Source organism: Littorina saxatilis, linkage group LG2 (genome assembly GCF_037325665.1).
Source record: "Littorina saxatilis isolate snail1 linkage group LG2, US_GU_Lsax_2.0, whole genome shotgun sequence".
Lineage (NCBI taxonomy): Eukaryota > Metazoa > Mollusca > Gastropoda > Littorinimorpha > Littorinidae > Littorina > Littorina saxatilis.
The window spans coordinates 49,581,060-49,603,336 of NC_090246.1; the positions used below are offsets into that span (position 1 = coordinate 49,581,060).

Sequence of the window (22,277 nt, forward strand, 5' to 3'; positions counted from 1 at the left end):
GGTTATTTCCACCAAGCTTCTTTATGAATTAATGAAAATAGCCTTTAGCTTTTATTTTCTTCGATTTGTTCAAGGTGGTCCATATTAGGGGACTCACACATACTTTGAGATTTTGCTATTATTTTATTGTTTGCAGTAGAAACTCTCGGGGTCAACACTGCTAAAATGTAACAAATACGGTCTTAGCTGTCATATAGAAATTTTTGTGTGATAAAAGCTTTGGCTGTGGACAGAAACGAGTCCGTTTTAGGCGGCAAATTTAGAATGAACCCTGCCAAAAGTGAAAAAAAGAGAAAAAGCCCGGTTTTGAGGTTTGTGTTTCTGCAACTGTTTTGACATGTGCAAGTTATCCAGAGAGGGGGAATACAGCCAATGAAATTGTTTTGAGCGCTCTAGCGCCGTTAGTTTGTCAGAAGAGGGCCCCAAAGGGTTTAAAATCGTGATCGTGATTGGCGTTTTTTGACCTTTCTGTGACTGACCGTGATTGCCGAAATTTCCATTTCTGTGATCGTGATGGGACTTTGCCCGTGATCCGTGATGACAAAAAAATCAAGTCTCGTGATCGTGATCGTCATTTGTTTTCGTGATCGTGATGGGCATCATTGCAAAGCATTTTATTTTCAACGTAGTACATTTTTCACAGCTGTATCACTCTATGATCCTCTATTCGTCAAGGTGTTTGTGATCGTGAAAACAAAAATCAAGGTAACTGTGATCGTGAAAGCTAAAATTTCCCTTCCCGTGATCGTGATGATACCCCCCCTTTGGGGCCCTCTCAGAACAGGAGGTGGTCCGCCACATGATATTAGGAGCGACGGTCATGATATTACTGAGGAGCCCTTCTCCTAACTTTAATATTTCAAAAGTTCCCACCCACTACACCCTCCCACACACACACGGCATACAAGATAAGAAAACAAGTCGCGTAAGGCGAAAATACAATATTTAGTCAAGTAGCTGTCGAACTCACAGAATGAAACTGAACGCAATGCCATTTTTCAGCAAGACCGTATACTCGTAGCATCGTCAGTCCACCGCTCATGGCAAAGGCGGTGAAATTGACAAGAAGAGCGGGGTAGTAGTTGCGCTAAGAAGGATAGCACGCTTTTCTGTACCTCTCTTTGTTTTAACTTTCTGAGCGTGTTTTTAATCCAAACATATCATATCTATATGTTTTTGGAATCAGGAACCGACAAGGAATAAGATGAAAGTGTTTTTAAATTGATTTGGACAATTTAATTTTGATAATAATTTTTATATATTTAATTTTCAGAGCTTGTTTTTAATCCGAATATAACATATTTATATGTTTTTGGAATCAGCAAATGATGGAGAATAAGATGAACGTAAATTTGGATCGTTTTATAAATTTTTATTTTTTTTTTACAATTTTCAGATTTTTAATGACCAAAGTCATTAATTAATTTTTAAGCCACCAAGCTGAAATGCAATACCGAAGTCCGGGCTTCGTCGAAGATTACTTGACCAAAATTTGAACCAATTTGGTTGAAAAATGAGGGCGTGACAGTGCCGCCTCAACTTTCACAAAAAGCCGGATATGACGTCATCAAAGACATTTATCAAAAAAATGAAAAAAACGTATGGGGATTTCATACCCAGGAACTCTCATGTCAAATTTCATAAAGATCGGTCCAGTAGTTTAGTCTGAATCGCTCTACACACACACACAGACACACGCACACACGCACATACACCACGACCCTCGTTTCGATTCCCCCTCGATGTTAAAATATTTAGTCAAAACTTGACTAAATATAAAAAGAAAGAAGAGAAATCACCTATATTAGGAGATCAAAATTCAGCTGATAAGGGTTTTGTCAGTCTTGCACGTCACGGTGATAGGGCTATTTTGTCCGGATGGCATTATTTCCGCTGGGGGCAAGAAACTGTGTACACCGGTCTCCAGTGCACCAACATGGACACACGTGTGTGCACGATATCTTGACTCCTGCAACTCATGGACGATCGAGTGTCGTCCTCTGATGTGCAAAGATGGCAACGAAAGCACAGGAATCGTTCGTGTTCAAATATGGTCTGTCTGTTACCGCCGCTTGCGTGGCAGAGACAGGTAAGTTGGCTTTGGCAACTAGGTCAATTTGCTTCAGCACTCGGGAGCACTCTGAATGTCAAATTTCTTCGTCGCAGGACATCAGATATTTTTTTAATGTTTTCTGCTGAGTGTTTGGTAAAATCTAAGACTGTTAAGTTACTTAGTGACTTCTATTTTTCTATCCATTTATGATTTACTTTCGAATCATATGCGTGTTGGTTGTATCGTGCCAGACTTACGATTCTGTTTTCGTTATTTTGGCAATGATGTGAATGATGCAACGGTTAGGAGGTGTGTTGTTTAGATGGTCGTTGAGTACCCTTTGTACCTTGACATGTGAAGTGGGTAGCAATATTTGTAACGTTTGCAAAACGACATGTGCTGAGAAACGGGCATGTACATCATGATTAGACATGTGTTGTGATATATATATATATATAAGCAACACATACCCTCTCAGATTTATTTGGGACATGTGAATGTTTTGGTTGTAGGGACAAGTCACAACAGTGGCACCTGTCATGTAAAACTCTGTTGCTTAATTAAATGTAATTCACTGTGTGCACAATTGTAGCTCACCAACTATTAGAACGTTAGCAAACTATGTGAACACAATTATTTGTGCAAACATGGGCATTTATAAAGTGTTGGTCCCTAATTGGTCTCATAAATGTTTACACGAAAAGTTAATGTTACTAAAAAGAAGGCGATAGGTATAAAGTTCTGTGCACATGCTAGTGTGAAGAAACACGCAAACACTTTTGTATCTCATCCAAAGTCGGGGTAAAAACCCGGAACATGCCCCTATAATTACAAATTCCAAATGGTTTTGCCTTGAGTGCGTAAAACTTGAATTTCTCTCTCAGTGTGAAGAAGACAAAAGGCATAATGTTCAGTACATGCACCTTGCAGTGACCTATCCTCTGGACCTCACCAAGACGCGCCTGCAGGTACAGGGGGAACATGGCGTCAAGGTTCTGGATAGCCAGGGGGCATCCGGCAGGGGTCCCAAAGGACAGCTCCCCCACCGGGGCATGCTGGCTACGGCTGTGGGTATTGGTAAGCATGCTTAATATTTGTTGACTCTTATTCATAACCAACTGCATGCAACTATATTAATTCTTCATGTCCTCATAGTGTCTGAACCTGTTAATTAAGCAGAAGGGGTCTAATTTGACCTAAAGTGGGTGTATATTTGTCATCATTTTCACGAGTTTTCATTCACAAACACCTGGGAAATAAATCTCATGTTCCCCATGCAATAAATCGAGGTGGTGAATGGGTTTAAGCTTGGATTGTCAAAGTAAAAGCCAATCAGGCTGATTGTTTGATGTGTGGAACCATCGCGGCTTTGGATTTGTGTTTCCGAGGACAACGATTGTAAGCATTCACTCTCAAAGACCCAATCAATGTTGATAATTACCGCGGCGACTCATGGTCAATTTGCAACTTATCTCTGTAATCGCAAAATCCACAACAAAAAGTCATAAACACTTAAAAAGAAAAGAAATATGCTCAACACTACTGAACTCACACGTTACATGATCGCAGCTCTGTACATTTTCAGACTTGAAGAAAAGCGTCAACAAGCTACGTTTGACTTCACATACAAGGTTGACGTGTTATCTCGAGCTACTGTGACGATGCTTTGTGGCCCGGAGTTGGATTCTAAAAATTCGTCTCCCTGTGGGTTATTGTGCATTTTGTTGCACAACCAAAATGATGACAAAAACGATGTTTGGTGGCTTGTCGTCAGACCAGCATTTTGTTGTTGGTCTTCGGGGAGCATATCGCCTTTTGTCTCATATTTATCAACCGCGGCCTTCGGCCTTGGTCGATAAAGATGAAACAAAAGACGATAATGGTCCCCTTGGACCAACAAAAAAGCTGGTCTGTCACCAAGCATCTTATAATATCCTGTATGTGTGTGAGCTTGTGTCCGATATTCGATTACCGTCAAAGAGGAATAACACTAGCTTCATGTAAGGTGTTTTTCCACTATACAGAGAATGCTCCCAGGTGCACTTCCTGGTGGTTTTCTTGAATCTCGTTGGAGTTACATGACACTTTACCAAAACTGTGTTGATTTAGAATAAACGTTCTGACACAAGCCTTTAATCCAAAAACAAGATTACAATGAAAATGTACTCACCAAAATATGAACAATAAATACACAAATTGTTTGTGTTTTAGTGAGTAGATTTTCATTGTTATCTCGTTCTTGTTATTCTCACCCGCAGTCTCTTGTTCCTATTCTTTAATCCAAAGTGCAGAAAAAGATGGCATTTTCACTTTAGTAATAAATAATGAATGAACTGTAATAATGATATGGGGCAAATCACTAAGGCAGCTATACTGTCAACGTAGCATAATGGGACGATAATACAGTGGAACCTCTTTACGACCTCAAAAAATCTGAGAAAGTCAGCTGTTAAAAAGGAGGGGTCGAGTCTTAAAATGGGGGTACATTTACACAGGATATGAACACAAAATCTGGAAAACTAAGGTCTTAAAAGGGAGGAAGTTTTAAATTGGAGGGTCTTAAAAGGGGGGGTTCCACTGTATGACCACTCGACCAGCACATCAGGATGACCAGCACATCATGGTATCGCTGTGCTCTCAGGTGTTTAACACATGTTCTAACTTCTGCTGGGTATAGTCAAAGTAAAGCGAGCCTTTTGATCATGTTGGCGAAGCAACAGTCTTATCAAAGTGAAACTGAACGCAACTGTTTTCGGCAGGCTCCCGTGGGACACAAGATTGAGTGTTAACTGTTTTCCTACAAGAACTGCACCCGGGCGCATTCCCGGCATTCGGGAAAAACACCTTCAGCAAATGCACCATCTTTGGGTCGAATTAGACCCCTTCTGCGTTAATTAAAGGACATTATCTGAATCTGGATCTGAAGTCCCACTGCAGATGTACACGGGTCCTATCACAGAAGCTGATTTTGACTACATGTGTAGATAATGTTCAACTTTGTTTGAGTTTGGGTATACATATATTTCACATTGATTGGTGATGCATGAAAAGCTCATTGATAAACAGGCTGGTAGGCTTTTATATATTTGTAAATAAAAACTAGCTGAACTGGTATTGAAAAGCAATAGATGGCACAGGCACATGACTTGCAAACTTACTTTTCTAGCATGTCTTGTCATTGATCTACCCGAGAAAGAATAAAAACTGTTCTATGAAGGCTGACACCGAGAGAAAAGCATGTTAGATTGTAATAATACAGCATTTAATCTATAGACAGCTTTTCAACAATTTATGGATGTATTTAGTATTACCACGGACCATCAGTCACAGACGTCTCCAGCGGATGTCAGTTGAATGTCTTTTTTACTCACTGCAATCAATCACACACCTGATTATGTAATCTTAAAATGTTGAACTTTTCTCATGCATGTAATGAATGCATATAATTGATATGGTAGTTTTGACTCATGATTGATGGACATCCCTGTGGTTTCACGTTATTTTGGCCCAGATTTGAAATACATTTTCTATAAAATGTAATGATGTATACAATGGTACCTACGATATGAGGTCACTTTGATGAGAAGACACCTCGAAATAAAGGACACTTTGTGTTGTCCCTTTATCTAGTTTAATTCCACCAAAATGTGTCCGTCATGGAAGGACACCTGCAATGTAGGACACTGGTCCTGTGTGAGTGTTGGCTGATCCTGTGGGTGTTCTTTACATCCCATTTAAGACCCCCCCCCCCCCCCCGAATTAAGACTTCCCCCTGTTTAAGACCTTGATTTATCAAATGTGTTGTACTAAGCTGTCCTCTGTGTTCTTTTTTTTCCAGTAAAGGAGGAAGGACTAAGAAAGCTGTGGCAAGGTGTCCCCCCTGCATTGTACAGGCATGTCAGTGAGTGTTTGTTTTGACACATAAGGCTGGGTAAAATGTGTGTGAAATCTTTAACATGCACAATGCAGTTCATGTATAATAATATACTGGTCCGTCTGTTTACGTGTGTGTGTGTTGTGCGTGTGTGTGTTGTGTGACTATCACAATCAGCAAGTGAAAAAGGTTCTTATTGCAGCTATTTGAAACTTCAAATATAATTGTTATTGCAGTTGAATCTACAAAGATTTAACTTTAAGGTAAGCAAACCCCATGGAAATTAGCAAAAAAGACTGACCTGCTTTTAAGCAAATTCAACCCTGATCATAACTTGCAAACAACATGTACATTTAGGAACATAGTTATTCAAAGTTATTATTATGCACAAACAAAAGCAAAATAAAACAAGAAGAGCAAACGCTCGATCGAGTCACTTTCGCAGTTCTGAATATTATATGAGGCATCAGATGGACAGGAAGAAATTGCTATTCACAACACAATGAGTCACGTTCACATAAAATTTGAGCCCGGTCACTTTTATAGTTTCCGAGAAAAGCCCAACGTTAAGTTGTGTGTTGCCGAACAGAAAAGGCTAGTTATCTCCCTTGTTTTTCTGATAACGTTCGTAAAAGGCTACAGATGTAAATACTTTGATGTAAAGAATAATCCTACAAAGTTTCAATCACATCCGATGAACTTTGTCAAAGATATAAAATGTCTAATTTTTCCTTTGACGCTGACCTGTGACCTTGAAAAAGGTCATTGGAGGTCACGACTAAACAAAATATGAGCCCGATCGCTTTGATAGTTTCCGAGATACTTTGTCAAAGATATAAAATGTCTAATTTTTCCTTTGACGCTGACCTGTGACCTTGAAAAAGGTCAAAGGTCAACGAAACCATCGTTAAAGTGTAGAGGTCATTGGAGGTCACGACTAAACAAAATATGAGCCCGATCGCTTTGATAGTTTCCGAGAAAAGTCCAACGTTAAGGTGGTGTCTACGGACGGCCGGCCGGCCGGCCGTCGGCCGGCCGGACAGACTAACACTGACCGATTACATAGAGTCACTTTTTCTCAAGTGACTCAAAAACTCTGTTAAAGATAAGAAAAATAAAAGCTCATTCAGCAACAATTCAGCTTTTGTTTTTCAGATCTGTGTCACACATGTTTTTGTTTTATTTTTGCATGTGATAAATTATTAATAACTGTGAATAAGCGTGTTCATGTACATATAAGCATGTGTCTCTTTGTCAGGTTGTGGGTTATGTCATTTATATTATTGAGATTATGTGTTCTCGGAATGCCCTTATCTCAGCATGTTTATTTCATAAGTCCAATGGCTTATCCCTGGTTGTTCAGGGTTGTATTTCTTGATGAAGATATGTATTGGAATTTGAAGGTGGGTTGTGTTATTTTCAGTTAGAATGTCAGACTATGCAAGGAGAACCTTTTGTCATTTAAAAAGAATTTAATTAAGACCTCCAAGCACATGTCTGGTTGTACACTCCTTAATCTGGTACTATTTTCAGTTACATCTGCTTCTTTTTTCAGTATATACCGGTTGCCGAATGAGCTTTTATGAAATGCTGAGAGAGGATGTGTTCAAGAAAAACGCTGATGGAGGGTTTCCAGTTTGGTAAGTGTTGGTCTAGGGGCTGCATGATTTGGTTTAAGCACGATTTTAGTCAACTGAATCATGGAACTGTTATAAAAAAAACACACAACAGGGGCGCGAACTCAAGGGAACACGTATTACAGTCAATTCCGGTTAATCGGCCATCCGGATAATCGGCCAATTGAGGATAATTGGCCAATTTTCCCTGTGACCGAATCTTTTCTTCATAGTTATGTGTTAAAATGTTGGGTTAATCGGCCACCACGAAAACTTTACACATCGGCTAAACGGCCACCTCACACTTTTCACGTTTTTGTGAGTGGTTCAATGATCATTACTCACATGACAGCACAAAGGTCTGCCAGTGAGTTTACTGAGTTTACACACTGTGATCGAAACAACTGACAGTCAAACACTGACTTGCTTGTGCCGAAAGCCTCTTTGCACAAACCATGGCGACGAAAAGGAAAGACTACAGCGTCTTGGAAAAACTTGAATTCTTGGACAAAGTGAAAGGATATCCGCCTAACACATCAAAATTGCAGCTTGCAAATCAGTTAGGGGTCCCAAGAAAAACCCTTTGTCGATGGATTAACGACGAGGATCATCTCAGGAGTGAAGCTGTAGGTGGACGCATGTCTGTCTCAAACAAAAGGAAAAGAGGAGGAAAAGACGATGAAGTGGACGAGGCATTGGTTGATTGGTTCAATATGCTTCGTGAGAAAAAAACAAGTTGTAAGCGGACCAATGCTGAAAGTGAAGGCTGAACAGTTTGGAGAGCAGTTTGGCAAAACGTTTACAGCTACGGAAGGATGGTTATCTCGCTGGAAAATCCGTCACAGCATCAAGTTCAAAAAAGCCTATGGTGAAACAAATTCGGCAGACCATATGCTGGGCAGAAAAGTGGATTAACGAACGCATGCAGGGACTTCTAGAAGGCTACGAAGATGACGATGTGTACAATGCAGATGAGACTGGTACATGGTCTGTTCTTCCGGGCAACACCCGACGGAACTCTGTGTTTCTCGAAAGAAAAGTTGAGTGGTTAAAAAAAAGCATCTGTGAAAAAAGACCAAGACTAGAAGAAACAGAAACAGAAACAGAGGAATCTGATGAAGAACCAGATCAGCCACCCATCACATCAGTGGCTGCCAAAAACGCGCTAGAAGTCCTGAGCGTCTATGCCCTGGAAAATGCCTTCGGGGAAGAAGAACTGCATTGTCTGGACATTGTCTGTGCTGCAGTGAGGAAACGTGCCAGTGCCAAACAGAAGCAGACGACAGTGGACACATTCTTTGGAGACATGTAGAGCACGTATGCCAATGCACGAAACTTCCGCTTTCCGCTACCATAAGTAACTTCCAACATCCAACATTTTTGTTCTGAGGAACTTCCCGATGCGATGTTCGGATAATCGGCCACTTCGGATAATCGGCCATAATTCAGTCAGTCCCAAAAGTGGCCGATTAACCGGAGTCGACTGTACATGCACTAATTCATGGATCGTAAATTTTACTTCATGTACTGATTGCGGACATTAATGCTTGGCCAGATCTAAGCTTCAAATTTATTTAAGTATAATTTAAGGTTGAGATCGGCTGTTTATTTCTTCCCATTCTAAGACTAAGAAAGAACATTTTGCTTTGTTGGGGTATTGCAAACCTGTCACTTCTTGTTGCTGCTCAGGAGCTGTCGTCCATGAAAGCATTAATATTGTCATGATGGACGACATACTTCCACTGGTGTAAATGGTACAAGATAAACAACTTAGCATTTTTAAGCCATACTTTATTCTGCTCTGAGCAGTTCTGCATAGGAAGGGGTAATTTATTTTAATTTGATATTCATTAAATGCAACCAGTTCTGCTAGTGTTGAATGATGGCAAGTTTCATGTATAGTCTTCAGATGAAAAAGAGCTCAAGTTAAATTGTGTGTGTGTGCGTGGGCATGCGTTTTTGTATGTGTGTGTGTGTGTGGGTCGGTGGGTGTGTACGTCAGCGTCATGCAGCATGGTTCACTGGATCAACCATAAATACTGACATAGAGTTGGTGCAGTAGAACTCACTCTTCAGCATCACCCCTCCCAATTGAAGACTCCATGCCATCCTTGTTTAGACCTTGCTTTCTCTCTTTTTTTCTGTGAACAGTATTGACCTTTTGAAGATTCCCTCGCTTTTAAATTCTGATTTTCTGAGATGTTCAGTGATTTAAAAAAAAAGGGGACTACAAGTACTACATTAAAAACACATTCATGGGGCAAACACTTCGTGCAGGAAGGCGTCCATGTGTGGACTGTGTGCTGGTGCTATGGGGCAGTTCATGGCCAGTCCTGCTGACCTGGTCAAGGTGAACATGCAGATGGAGGGCAAGAGACGACTGGAGGGAAAACCACCTAGGTACGGCAGCTGCTGGTTGTGCTCTGAAAGTGTCCATGGTGTAGGTTGCGCTTGCACAACATCAGCTGTATGTCTGAGGCATTTTAGAGGCCTCTGCCCTTGCCTCAAATTGTTCCTTCCTTCTATTTACCGGTCTTTATTGCCTTTTTTTTTAATTTTACTACACTACTGCAGATGTTGAAGTTTAGACGTACATGTACATCAGTGTTGTTCCCAGACTCACAGGACAATAGGTCAGTTCGACTTTGATTTGAAATGTAGGTCCAAATGTACGTCCTGGCTGCGAAAATATGTTCTGTCAGATTAGACCCTACGACACGTGTCAAAACTATCGGACTGTCAACCAGATAGGGGACAGATCAATGTGTCTGATGAAAAAATTATGCGTCAGTGACCAAAGACAGGGGCCTGAGAACAACACTGGTATATATTCAGGAAGCAAAGAAGTCATTGTTAGATCTGTGTTTGCAAGGTCATTTTGTTCATTTGTAACACAAAAAGAAACTTTGAACATTCAAAGCCATGGAGACAGTGACTTTTTTTTTATATTTAGTCAAGTTTTGACTAAATATTTTAACGTAGAGGGGGGAATCGAGACGAGGGTCGTGGTGTATGTGTGTGTGTGTGTGTGTGTGTGTGTGTGTGTGTGTCTGTCTGTGTGTGTGTGTAGAGCGATTCAGACTAAACTACTGGACCGATCTTTATGAAATTTGACATGAGAGTTCCTGGGTATGAAATCCCCGAACGTTTTTTTCATTTTTTTGATAAATGTCTTTGATGACGTCATATCCGGCTTTTCGTGAAAGTTGAGGCGGCACTGTCACGCCCTCATTTTTCAACCAAATTGGTTGAAATTTTGGTCAAGTAATCTTCGACGAAGCCCGGGGTTCGGTATTGCATTTCAGCTTGGTGGCTTAAAAATTAATTAATGACTTTGGTCATTAAAAATCGGAAAATTGTAAAAAAAAATAAAAATTTATAAAACGCTCCAAATTTACGTTTATCTTATTTTCCATCATTTGCTGATTCCAAAAACATATAAATATGTTATATTCGGATTAAAAACAAGCTCTGAAAATTAAATATATAAAAATTATTATCAAAATTAAATTGTCCAAATCAATTTAAAAACACTTTCATCTTATTCCTTGTCGGTTCCTGATTCCAAAAACATATAGATATGATATGTTTGGATTAAAAACACGCTCAGAAAGTTAAAACAAAGAGAGGTACAGAAAAGCGTGCTATCCTTCTTAGCGCAACTACTACCCCGCTCTTCTTGTCAATTTCACTGCCTTTGCCATGAGCGGTGGCCTGACGATGCTACGAGTAAAATGGCATTGCGTTCAGTTTCATTCTGTGAGTTCGACAGCTACTTGACTAAATATTGTATTTTCGCCTTACGCGACTTGTTTTAAAGTGTGTCTGACATTTTCTTTCTTGTCGATTCTCCAACAGAGTGAAGAATATGGGCCACGCATTTCGACAGATCGTCACGGAAGCAGGTTTTCTCGGACTGTGGAGGGGGTGGATACCAAACGTGCAGCGGGCTGCGCTAGTTAATCTTGGAGGTTTGTGTGTTTTCTTGTTTCAGGGAGGGAGGGGGTGGGGGGGAGAGAGGAGGGGAACGGGTCGCTAGGAAAAAACGAGGTCCAGACTGGGTTGTGGTTTTGATTGGGGTGGCAGTACATCAAGGGCAAGTTTGTTTGTTTTTGTGTGTGTGTTTTTTGTGTGTGAGTCACTGAGTGTGATTAATTTTGTTGTGAAAGTCAGTGCATAAACATATTTCCCGACATTGAGGAGGCAAACCTTCTTGGGAAGGGATGTTTTTGTGTGGAGTTGTTGTAGTTATTGTTGGTTTGTTTACATTGTAGAGCTTGCACTCTATTTATGATAGATGTATGTGTTTGAACTAATTAAGACTCAATGCAATACAAATGAATTCTCAACTGTTCTCAGATCTGGCCACCTATGACACAGCAAAGCATTTGATACTAAGGAAGACAAGTCTACATGACAACTATGTCACACACTCGCTGGCAAGGTGAGATCTCAATGCATATATATGAACAAAAATTCCCCATATTTATCTTGCTGTAATAAGTGTGTGTCTTCACACCCTGTTGTTCACATTTGCGTGCAAGGCCCCCCCTATTTAAGGAGTCATACTTCGATTCCGGAGGATGCATGCTGGGTGTTTTCGTGTTTCTTTAACTGTCCAAACTCTGACATGGATCACATTTATAGAATCTTTTCTGTTCGTACTTGGTTTTGTACTTGCATGTACACACGAAGAGGGATAAGGTTCTAGCAGGCCTGCACATAAGTTGACCTGGAAGATCAGAAAAATCTCAACCGTGAACCCTGAACCTTCCACACAGAAGGCTAATGTCCTAACCACTAGGTCCATCACGTCAATTTTCAAGGACTTTAAAGAAAGGTTTCACTGTATAACACCAGCAAGCCAAGGCAAGACATAATGTTCTGTAAACACCATGTATATTCCAGTCATAAATGTCCTTGTTCCAGTTACTTCCCTTAGACAGGACAGAAACCTTTCAGCTGGACTTCGTAGTTGTGGTTTTGACCAATATTTTTATGTTTACTTTCACTGAGAGCAGCATTGTTTCACAATTCCTACAATGGCATCTCAAGAGAGAGGGAACATTAAACATATCATTGGAGCGGAAAGCAGAGAAATTATGTTTGAGAGTATTTGTTTTTGATGCTTATGTAGAATAGAATTGAGGTTATCAAGATTTTGCTTGCTCACATGGTTGTTTGATTTCCGGTTTAGTGTAGATTTGCATCTCCAATACTTCTGTGGATGTCAGTACAATATAAGAGACATTTAAATTTTTTATTTTTTATTTGGGTTTATTTACACACACACACACACACAAAATCGAGGTTCTACAATTACTGTTTTCAGTGTTTACAATTAAAATATATTATCGCCAAATTCAGCATTATACAAAGTCAGCATTTTCTCTTCTGGTGCCAAGATGGTACAAAATTGCATGGGACACTTTCCCACTATGGGATTCCAGTATTGTTGATGTGGACTTCTGTTTCTCAGTGTATGTTCAGGCCTTGTGGCAGCATTGATGGGTACCCCAGCTGATGTGGTGAAAACACGCGTCATGAATCAACCCACCAAGGATGGAAAGTGAGTGTTCTTCGTTGTTTTTAGCATACAAGTACAACTATTATATATATATATATATATCCTGTTAACGAGACAAGGAAAGTGTTACAGAGCCGGAATCAGTTGTTTAGATAATGGCAACAAGAGGGGTTCATAGGCTTAAGGCTTTTGAACAGTTGAATTAAAAATTTCAACAAGTTACTCAAATAGTCTTTAGGTTAATCATTTCCTCTTTAATTTTGAATTGAATGAGCTTGAATTTAGATCTTTATGATAACAGACTACGTTTTTAGCATATAGCAGACCTGGGAACCCATACGATTTTGCCGTATTTTGTATGCACGATTGTCTACAATACGATCAGTATGGTCAGAGGAGAAAAAATGCTACCAGAAAAATTCCTAGACTTCTTTTCTTGACAAGCGCATCCCGAAGCCGATCCAGTATTTTGACACTTGTTGTCATTTTAACATGGAAAGAAGCAATTGTTTTCAATGTATGGGTTAACTTAATTAACTGTGCGGATGCGTGTGAAGCATTTTTGAATCATGGATGTTCAAATGCTGTGTGGAGTACGCTCATTTTGCTGAAAATACACCAAGCTTGTTTGAGAATACTCCAAGTGCAAAACAGGGGTTCCCAGGTCTGATATAGTGATCTTTCGGCTTCATATTTTTGTGACAGACTTGCTTTGGACTTTGCTTGTTAATCTGAAAAAGTTGCTGGCTTTGCTTTATATCATTCTTGTCAGCTCATCATTTGAGATTTAAGATGCAAGAGATATATATGTTACTCAAACTCTGAGATGCGTGAATGTTTTTGCAGAGGATTGTTGTACAAGGGTTCAATTGACTGCCTTGTAAAAACTGTCAAAAAGGAAGGCTTCTTGGCGCTTTACAAAGGACTCCTGCCCATCTGGGCCAGAATGGTATGATTTTTACATTCCTTATGAAAAAAATTGTTAGCTAGGCTAGAATAAAGAAATTCCTACTTGCTCTTCTTTTTACAAAATAAGCAAACCATGTTCTGTTTGGAGGGACCCGTAAAAGAGAGGGGTCGTGAAGGGAGGTACCACTGTATTGGTATTCTCTGTTCGGCAGAATAACTTTCAAGGGCCAATGATTTGTGTTAACATAGTAATGTAAACAATGATTGGTTGTTGGTTCCCCTTCCTGAATTAGGCTTGACTTCGTGTCGGATGTACTATGCTACTGAACATTTTCCTGCTACTCTGGTTGTTTTACCAGTGATTTTTTAACACTTACTAACATATGTAAACATTTATTGGTCTTGTTGCTTCCCTTCCTGATTGAAGCCTGAGTTAGTGTCAGATGTACAATGCTGCCGAATCTTGCATGCAACTCAGTTGTTTCACCAGTAATTTTCCAACTGTGCTGTCTCTGCCCTCTGCTTTTCTATGTTCTATTTGCTCTCTCTGTTTCCAGGCTGGTTGGTCGATGACATTCTGGGTGTCGTACGAACATATTCGCAGGGGAACAGGCACATCTGCCTTTTGACAAACACAGTTATGTAAAGTATCCCCACTGTGTCAAAGCCTTCTATCGGAAGCTCTTTCGCTGTCTTCACTGGAACCTCTCCACACCTCTACTATACTGTTTTTCCTGTCCTGCCTAGTGTGTCTCTTGGGCAGTTCAGATGAGTGTGAATCTCAATTGTCAGTGCAACCATTTCTTTTCTTTAGCTGTTTTGCTGTGGTTTGCAGTCAGAATCTGTACATTTGTTTTGCAGGCTCCGTGGTCTATTGTCTTCTGGTTGACATACGAAGAAGTCCGGAAACTAACTGGAACATCTTCCTTTTGATCCAAAGAAGTACATAGTTATTTTTAGATGCAACAGTCTTCAATGAGTGACTGTAGATGTTGGGTAATGTTATTCCACTCAGGCTGATATTCATTATCAAATGTTTGCTAATCATTGGAATCAAAAGAAGAGGTCACTTTTTTCTGTGTATCACATGAGAAATTCCTTATAATACTGCGAAGCAGTTTCATTATTCAGAAGAATATTTGTAAATATCAGTAGACTCAAACTTTGCTTCAATAAGCTTCCTGCATCTGCTGCAGAAATAAACATTATTTTAAAATATATTATAATATACATGTACTTTGTGATTTGTTTGCATTTCAAATCAAATCAAAATGCTTTGTGAAGTTTCTATTGACCTCTTAGGTGAGTTTTTTTCTGTCTATTTTCATGTGTTTTGTTGAGCTGTGAGTGTGTGAGAGAGCGATGATTACCAATTTATTATGGTTTGATGAGAGAGAGAGAGAGATCTGTATAGTGGCTTTAGTCCCATCTTCACCTGGTGTTTTTGGTGAAGATAATTTGCAACTTATTGTGTTCACATGAACAGTAAAACAGAACTTTTGTCTTGCTTACATTAAATAGAAGCCGGGTTGCATGGAAAGATAGAAAGTTTCCCTGGATATGTAACTACAGTATATCGAGTTCTATTGTGTGAAAAACAAACCTTTGTGGAGATATATGTCTTAATTTTACCTAGTAATGGCAGCTAGTGTCTGCAGATTTCAGGTGGTACATGCATGTCACTGTATAGGTTCTCTCAGGAACCTGCACTCATATCCTTACATAGACGGGCGCTGTGGCGGGGTGGTAAGACGTCGGCCTCTTAATCGGAAGGTCGAGGGTTCGAATCCCGGCCGCTGCCGCCTGGTGGGTTAAGTGTGGAGATTTTTCCGATCTCCCAGGTCAACTTATGTGCAGACCTGCTAGTGGCTTATCCCCCTTCGTGTGTACATGCAAGCACAAGACCAAGTGCGCACGGAAAAGATCCTGTAATCCATGTCAGAGTTCGGTGGGTTATAGAAACACGAAAATACCCAGCATGCTTCCTCCGAAAGCGGCGTATGGCTGCCTTAATGGCGGGGTAAAAACGGTCATACACGTAAAATTCCACTTGTGCAAAAAACACGAGTGTACGTGGGAGTTTCAGCCCACAAACGCAGAAGAAGAATATCCTTACATGCGACTGTTTTCTCTGCCCCTCTGTGATGATTGTGGTATTTGACATTCCTGTAAAATTCCTGTAAACTTGGATTTACATGTAGTATTGTGTGTGGGTGGTTTTCTTTTTTTCCTTTTATGTTGTCACGGGTAGACTAAAACTACAGCATAGACAATCTTACACAAATGAGGCAGAGCGCTATTTATAGATGATAAACAAAGGGAAGCAATCGCTCTAAATACCCCCCCCCCCCCCCCCCCCCCGCGGGTAAGGGGGAAGAATTTACCCAGCATGTCGTAAGAGGCTACTAACGGATTCTGTTTCTCTTTTTACCCTTGTAAAGATTTTAGTCAAGCAGTATGTAAGAAATGTTAAGTCCTTTGTACTGGAAACTTGCATTCTTTTCAGTAAGGTAATACATTGTACTACATACGTTGCAAGCCCCTGGAGCAAATTTTTGATTAGTGCTTTTGTGAACAAGAAACAATTGACAAGTGGCTCTATCCCATCTCCCCCCCTTTCCCCGTCGCGATATAACCTTCGTGGTTGAAAATGATGTTAAACATTAAAGAAAGAAAGCGCTCTAAATGGACGTGCAATAGAGTGAGAGTTAATCGGAACCGGTAACCTGGCATCTGAGAAAAAAAAGAAGCCTTGAAATAAACTACTTTCATCCTTTGAGAAAAACAAACATAGAGGATGAAAGTCGCTTGTTCATGTCAAAGCTTGTTTTTCTCTCGGGTGCCAGGAGACTGGTTCCGCATAACTCTCATTTACTCTATTAAACGTCTATTTGCATTTAGAGCGCTTGCTCCCCTTTGTTTATCAGTTCTCCAGCAAGGACACTTTGCATTGTGTAAAATGTGTGTAAATAAAAATGTCATCTGTGCACATATATTCTTAAAGTGGATTTATTCTACACTTGTGGTATGGCCCGACATCTTATCGCAGAATATGATCTTGGTTTGAGGGTAAACTCGGCTGCAATTAGTCTGAAGATAAAGAAAGTAGTGGAGCACGGCAGAAGTTGATTTCTGGTGTGTTCTAGATTGTAAAAGTCTCCAACGCTATTTTACTACTTCATACACGAGATGATCGTGTCAGAAAGCCGTATATATCATTAGATGTGATATCAGAGATACAGGTTTAAGTATAATGATTTTTGTGTTAATTAAATTATGGTTAATGTAATATATTACGAGTGACATTAGTACAAATTCAAAAGCTGCTGGTATGATCATTTAGTGGGATATGGTGTTAAATGTACTGATTATTTCACTATTGACTATGTCAATGTCAGCAACATTGTTTGTTTATTGTAATTACATGTGTGTACATAAACTTCTGGGAATCACGTCAGTGGGTTTCCTGATTGTGTTTACATGTAGGCAATTGCAACTGTCCATGTCATGTTTTTTGGAAAGTATTGTGCGCGCATGTGTGGTGCGTTTAGCCATGCACTTCGTCGTTGTGATAATGATGCAACAATGTTCCATCTTTGTGCTGCAACAAAATGTATTTTGTAGACACCAAGTTTGCCAGAAGTTTTCTCACAATAATGTGTTCTACAGGCTTTTTAATTTGGAAGCTTTGCAAGCAGATCTTCGCATGAATTCCCCACAGATATCTTTTTACAGCGATTTGCATGGTAGCAATTTTGTTCAATCTCGGATGGTGCGTACTTTGTTGAATTCTGGTACATTTTTCGAATGCCTTGGCATATGATCATTTATGTGCTAATGTAACTTTCCTAGCTGTTAAAACAAGGTAACTTTTACTTCTGGAGTGACACAACACTTCTTGTGCCACGGGTCCGGTAAAATTGCTGTGCAAGTTAGCTCTTAACTGTGAAAGAAAGGAAGGTCCACGTGTCATTCAGAATTCTCCTTATCATCATCAGTGATGAGTGAAAGTTGGAATGAGGATGAGGCAAAGTGTTTTGCCTCTTGCTCATTAAAAATAAGATTAATTGCACCTGGCACTTATACTGTGATTTTGTGAAACAGCCAATACACACTTTTTGAGTCCTTGCCATGTGTAACATCTGCAGACATTAAGGCTGTATGTGTGATTAGTTTTCCACTGTTGCTTTTTTCATCCTTCCAGGTACATGTACCAGCAAACAACTTGACACTTGACAAAAGCAATAAAACATGACAATTCCTTTTCTATGAACAAGTGATGTTGTGAAACCGGTATATGTACATATACTAATACTATCGATATTTCATACTTTGCAACTGCCCACCGTTAAAACACTGAAAACCAGGTACTGCGAAGTTTGACTCCCAAAACTTTATTTTGAAAAGGGAAAGTGTATGAGACTTCTGATAATCCTCGCTCCACGGCTATCGCCAGTTGTCTCTCTGACCGGACGCGACAGTCCTACGCAAATCTATCAAAACCAGAATACAGAGTGATCTCCCATATGTTGTTCACGAGACGAAAATGATTGCAGATTGGCCGACTTCGACAGTGATCTCCGTTCTGTTCTTCACAGTTATGATAAAGACATCGTTCTAAGGTCAAAACAAGTTGAAATTTTGGGAGTGCTGCCGGAAGGAGACCGTAATATATGGTTGCATCACTGTCAAAAAAATCATCTGCTCCAGCGAGCGGAAACCAAACGGTTGATTATCACGTGACACTTATGCCATATTTAGAGTTTGCACATTAAATACATCCGCGAAAAAGAGCTCGCTTGAAACTGTCTAAAATAAAAATTCCTCTAATTTAAAAATTACAAAACACCATGAAAAATCATTATCGACGATCGCGAATCTGCTTACAAAAAGCTCTAAATATGTTTAAAAAAAAATCGGTTTCCTTGCCAGACAAGGAAACTCAAGGCATCCTGTCAGGGAGAGAATGAGCCGAACTCATTTTGACCCGAGGTCAGGATGGTACGAGACTATGAAATGAGTTCTCTTAGTTTTTATACAGCAGACCATAGCACATACGAAATCCAGATTTGAAAATGGAATAACTTCCTTCCACCGCTTATTTCGAACACTCGGCAGCTATATTTGTCTATGGTGTCAGAAGCAGAGGGCTTGGGTTTAAGGCACAAGTTGGTGTTTTTGATGTAGATATTTACAGCATAATAGCCGACACTTGTGAAACTTTGTTTTTCGAAAATATAAGGGTGCCAATCACCTTAACTTTTTGTCAAAACCTTTGACAAGGTAGATTTCTCCTCCAGCAAATAATTCGGAAAAGTATTTTCAAAGACAGCTTAACCCTTCAGCTGTGTGTAATGCATAAGCATTTACAACAAGAGTATGACACAGCCCTACTTAAAATTTAGGCCAAGTTTTCGACACGATGTAAATCCTTAGTATTTTTAATCTGTTATAGCTAAACATAGTCAACAGATCTCAGCAACACGCCAGGCAAAACTGTCGTTTTCTTTTTGCAATTTTAAGGTCATTGTTGCCAGGTAACAAAATTTACCCCCAATTTTTTGAGAAACAGAGGAACCCCCTAATAAGACCAGCATCATAGAAAGTACCATATCGGAGAGGAGAGTGCAACCTCCAGGGCATGTTGAATAGATATATTTGAAAGCATGTTTAATGACAAATTTGACCGTAAGGGTACAATGTCATAAAAGAGGTATTGTTTTTCTTCAACGAGAAATACTTGCATTTTGTGTGGAAGGTTGTGTTGAGGAGTGCACACTGCTGCAGATTTGTTGTAGAACCATGTCAATTAACCTTTCAGAGTGCCTAGATTTAAGATGTCTAGATGAAGATATTTGTGATCTCATGCAAATTTGTATGAAAGGGAGAATAAAAAGTTTCTGGTAACAGGCTCAACTTGTTTTTCTAGGACTGCATTTTTGTACACTTTATCATTCATAATGGTTTGTAGTAACACTTACATCAGTGCTTGTGGTGATCCAACAATTCCTTTGAATGCAGTACTGTGCTGTAAACTTTCATTTCTTCCCCCGGTTACCAGAAACACTTTTAAACCCATTTGTGTTCACACATAAATAGTAAAATAGTTACATGTATTAGAATGATTTTATCATATATGCAGATTTGGAATGAGCCGGACCATTAAATTGATTAATTATATAAAGTACATGTACATATAGATGAGATCATAATTGATAAAGTTGTTGAAAAACATGTCAAGGGTGTGAATGGCTGTGTTAAGATGTGTCGAAAGGAGAAACAAGCACAAGTCAGTTCAGAGAGGACTGCCTGGCCAGGGAAATTAACTATGACCAAAGGAATATTATTGACTGTTTGGAAAGCTCGAGAATGTGAAAATGGTTGAAGCATACAAGTTATATTTGATTTCTGCCACACACCAATGAACATTCACACAGACAAACTTCTCCATTAAAACAAACAAAGTGATTACACGTCCACAGGCATTTATTAACTAAAGTGAAGATCCATTGGTTACTGCAACAGAAGAAAAGAGAATCCATTTTCAGCAATATACATGGCAAGTTCTACAAAAATACACTAACACTGGCTTATCTACCAGGCTACAGAAATCCAGTCATTCAGCAGGTGGAAAACATTTTACTTCCAGACTTGCTAAATTAAAAACCAATTTCATTGCTTTCATATGAAGGATTTTCCTCCCCTATTTACATCCAAATCAAGGAATTGAATTACACTGGAAATTATACAGCCTGACAAGTAATGATCATGTTCCAATGAATCACATGTGTGTCAAACAAATCCTGAACCACTTACTGTTCTAAAGCAACACTGATCAGCTTTGAAAGCCCATGCCAATTAACTCCCAGTAAGCAAATAATTCAATTTCAAATTCCAAAGAATACAGTCATTTTATTTACCACAGTCTGGCCTGAACAAATAAAGAAACTTCAATAAACAGCAACAGAAGGTCCTGCCAGTCAGAAAACGCTGGTATATTTTTGCAGAAGATTCTAATCGCTTGGCGACTTTCAACAGTATGATACAATCATGCGCAAAACATGCTGAAAGTGCTTGACATTACGGGAACGAAAACTGTGAAAATGAGTTACCTTCTTGTCTTTTCCAGAGCCCACTTTAGCCTTGGCTGTACCCCGCACCTTCTTCTGCCTGTTCTTCCTCTCTTTGCGCTGCTTTCGGCCAACTCTCTTTATCTCCAACAAGCCGTGCTGCAAAAATACAAACACTCCATTTTTTGATAGATCACTTACTGACTTAGTTGTGTTCTTTCTTTCTTTATTTGGTGTTGAACGTCGTTTTCAACCACGAAGGTTATATCGCGACGAGGGAAGGGGGGAGATGGGATAGAGCCACTTGTCAATTGTTTCTTGTTCACAAAAGCACTAATCAAAAATTTGCTCCAGGGGCTTGCAACGTAGTACAATATATTACCTTACTAGGAGAATGCAAGTTTCCAGTACAAAGGACTTAACATTTCTTACATACTGCTTGACTAAAATCTTTACAAACATTGACTATATTCTATACAAGAAACACTTAACAAGGGTAAAAGGAGAAACAGAATCCATTAGTCGCCTCTTACGACATGCTGGGGAGCATCGGGTAAATTCTTTCTCGTCCCAACCAATATGGGACTCCCCCTAACCCGTGGGGGGTAGTTGTGTTCTATTTTGTTACATTAATTGACAGACTACATCATTACATGAAAAGAAATACTACTGACGACCACTTCTTTTTCAGCCCGATAAGTTTCAGTAATTCACCAACAGAAATCCTGACAAGAAATTCAGACATTCTAACTGTAAGACAAAGTTTAACAAATTCACCGTACCATGAGCAGGGTTCAGCCTGCGAGAAAAGGACAGTCATTTGACCCCCCTCAACTACATACAGTGGTACCATGAGCAGGGTTCCGCCTGCGAGAAAAGGACAGTCATGTGACCCCCCTCAACTATATACAGTGGTCCCATGAGCAGGGTTCAGCCTGCGAGAAAAGGACAGTCATTTGACCCCCCTCAACTATATACAGTGGTACCATGAGCAGGGTTCCGCCTGCGAGAAAAGGACAGTCATGTGACCCCCCTCAACTAAATACAGTGGTCCCATGAGCAGGGTTCAGCCTGCGAGAAAAGGACAGTCATTTGACCCCCCTCAACTATATACAGTGGTACCATGAGCAGGGTTCCGCCTGCGAGAAAAGGACAGTCATGTGACCCCCCTCAACTATATACAGTGGTCCCATGAGCAGGGTTCAGCCTGCGAGAAAAGGACAGTCAT

The 22,277-nt window shown here is 39.8% G+C and overlaps 2 protein-coding genes across 6 annotated transcripts in view; one reads left to right on the top strand and one right to left on the bottom strand.

The window, feature by feature from the left end:
• Window positions 1-22,277, bottom strand: part of LOC138959133 (small ribosomal subunit protein eS24-like) — a 434,279-nt gene that overhangs the window by 405,590 nt on the left and 6,412 nt on the right. For 3 of the 4 annotated variants that reach the window (XM_070330497.1, XM_070330498.1, XM_070330496.1), the window contains exon 4: window positions 21,092-21,208. In XM_070330497.1, coding sequence (XP_070186598.1) covers window positions 21,092-21,208 — 117 coding nt within the window. Of the gene's footprint in view, window positions 1-20,447; window positions 20,496-21,091; window positions 21,209-22,277 lie in introns of those variants that run through there. The other variant, XM_070330495.1, reaches the window with a different exon arrangement.
• LOC138959130 (mitochondrial uncoupling protein 4-like) lies at window positions 1,907-20,213 on the top strand. Of its 2 annotated transcripts, none has more exons than XM_070330491.1 (10): window positions 1,907-2,089; window positions 2,984-3,130; window positions 5,892-5,954; window positions 7,483-7,567; window positions 9,821-9,943; window positions 11,402-11,514; window positions 11,903-11,987; window positions 13,023-13,112; window positions 13,917-14,019; window positions 14,537-20,213. In XM_070330491.1, exons 1-10 carry the CDS (start codon window positions 2,014-2,016, stop codon window positions 14,606-14,608), a joined length of 957 nt encoding a protein of 318 aa, XP_070186592.1. In that variant the 5' UTR covers window positions 1,907-2,013; the 3' UTR covers window positions 14,609-20,213. The 2 variants fall into 2 exon arrangements, with proteins under 2 accessions (XP_070186592.1, XP_070186591.1); XM_070330490.1 differs by having other exon boundaries at window positions 14,841-20,213.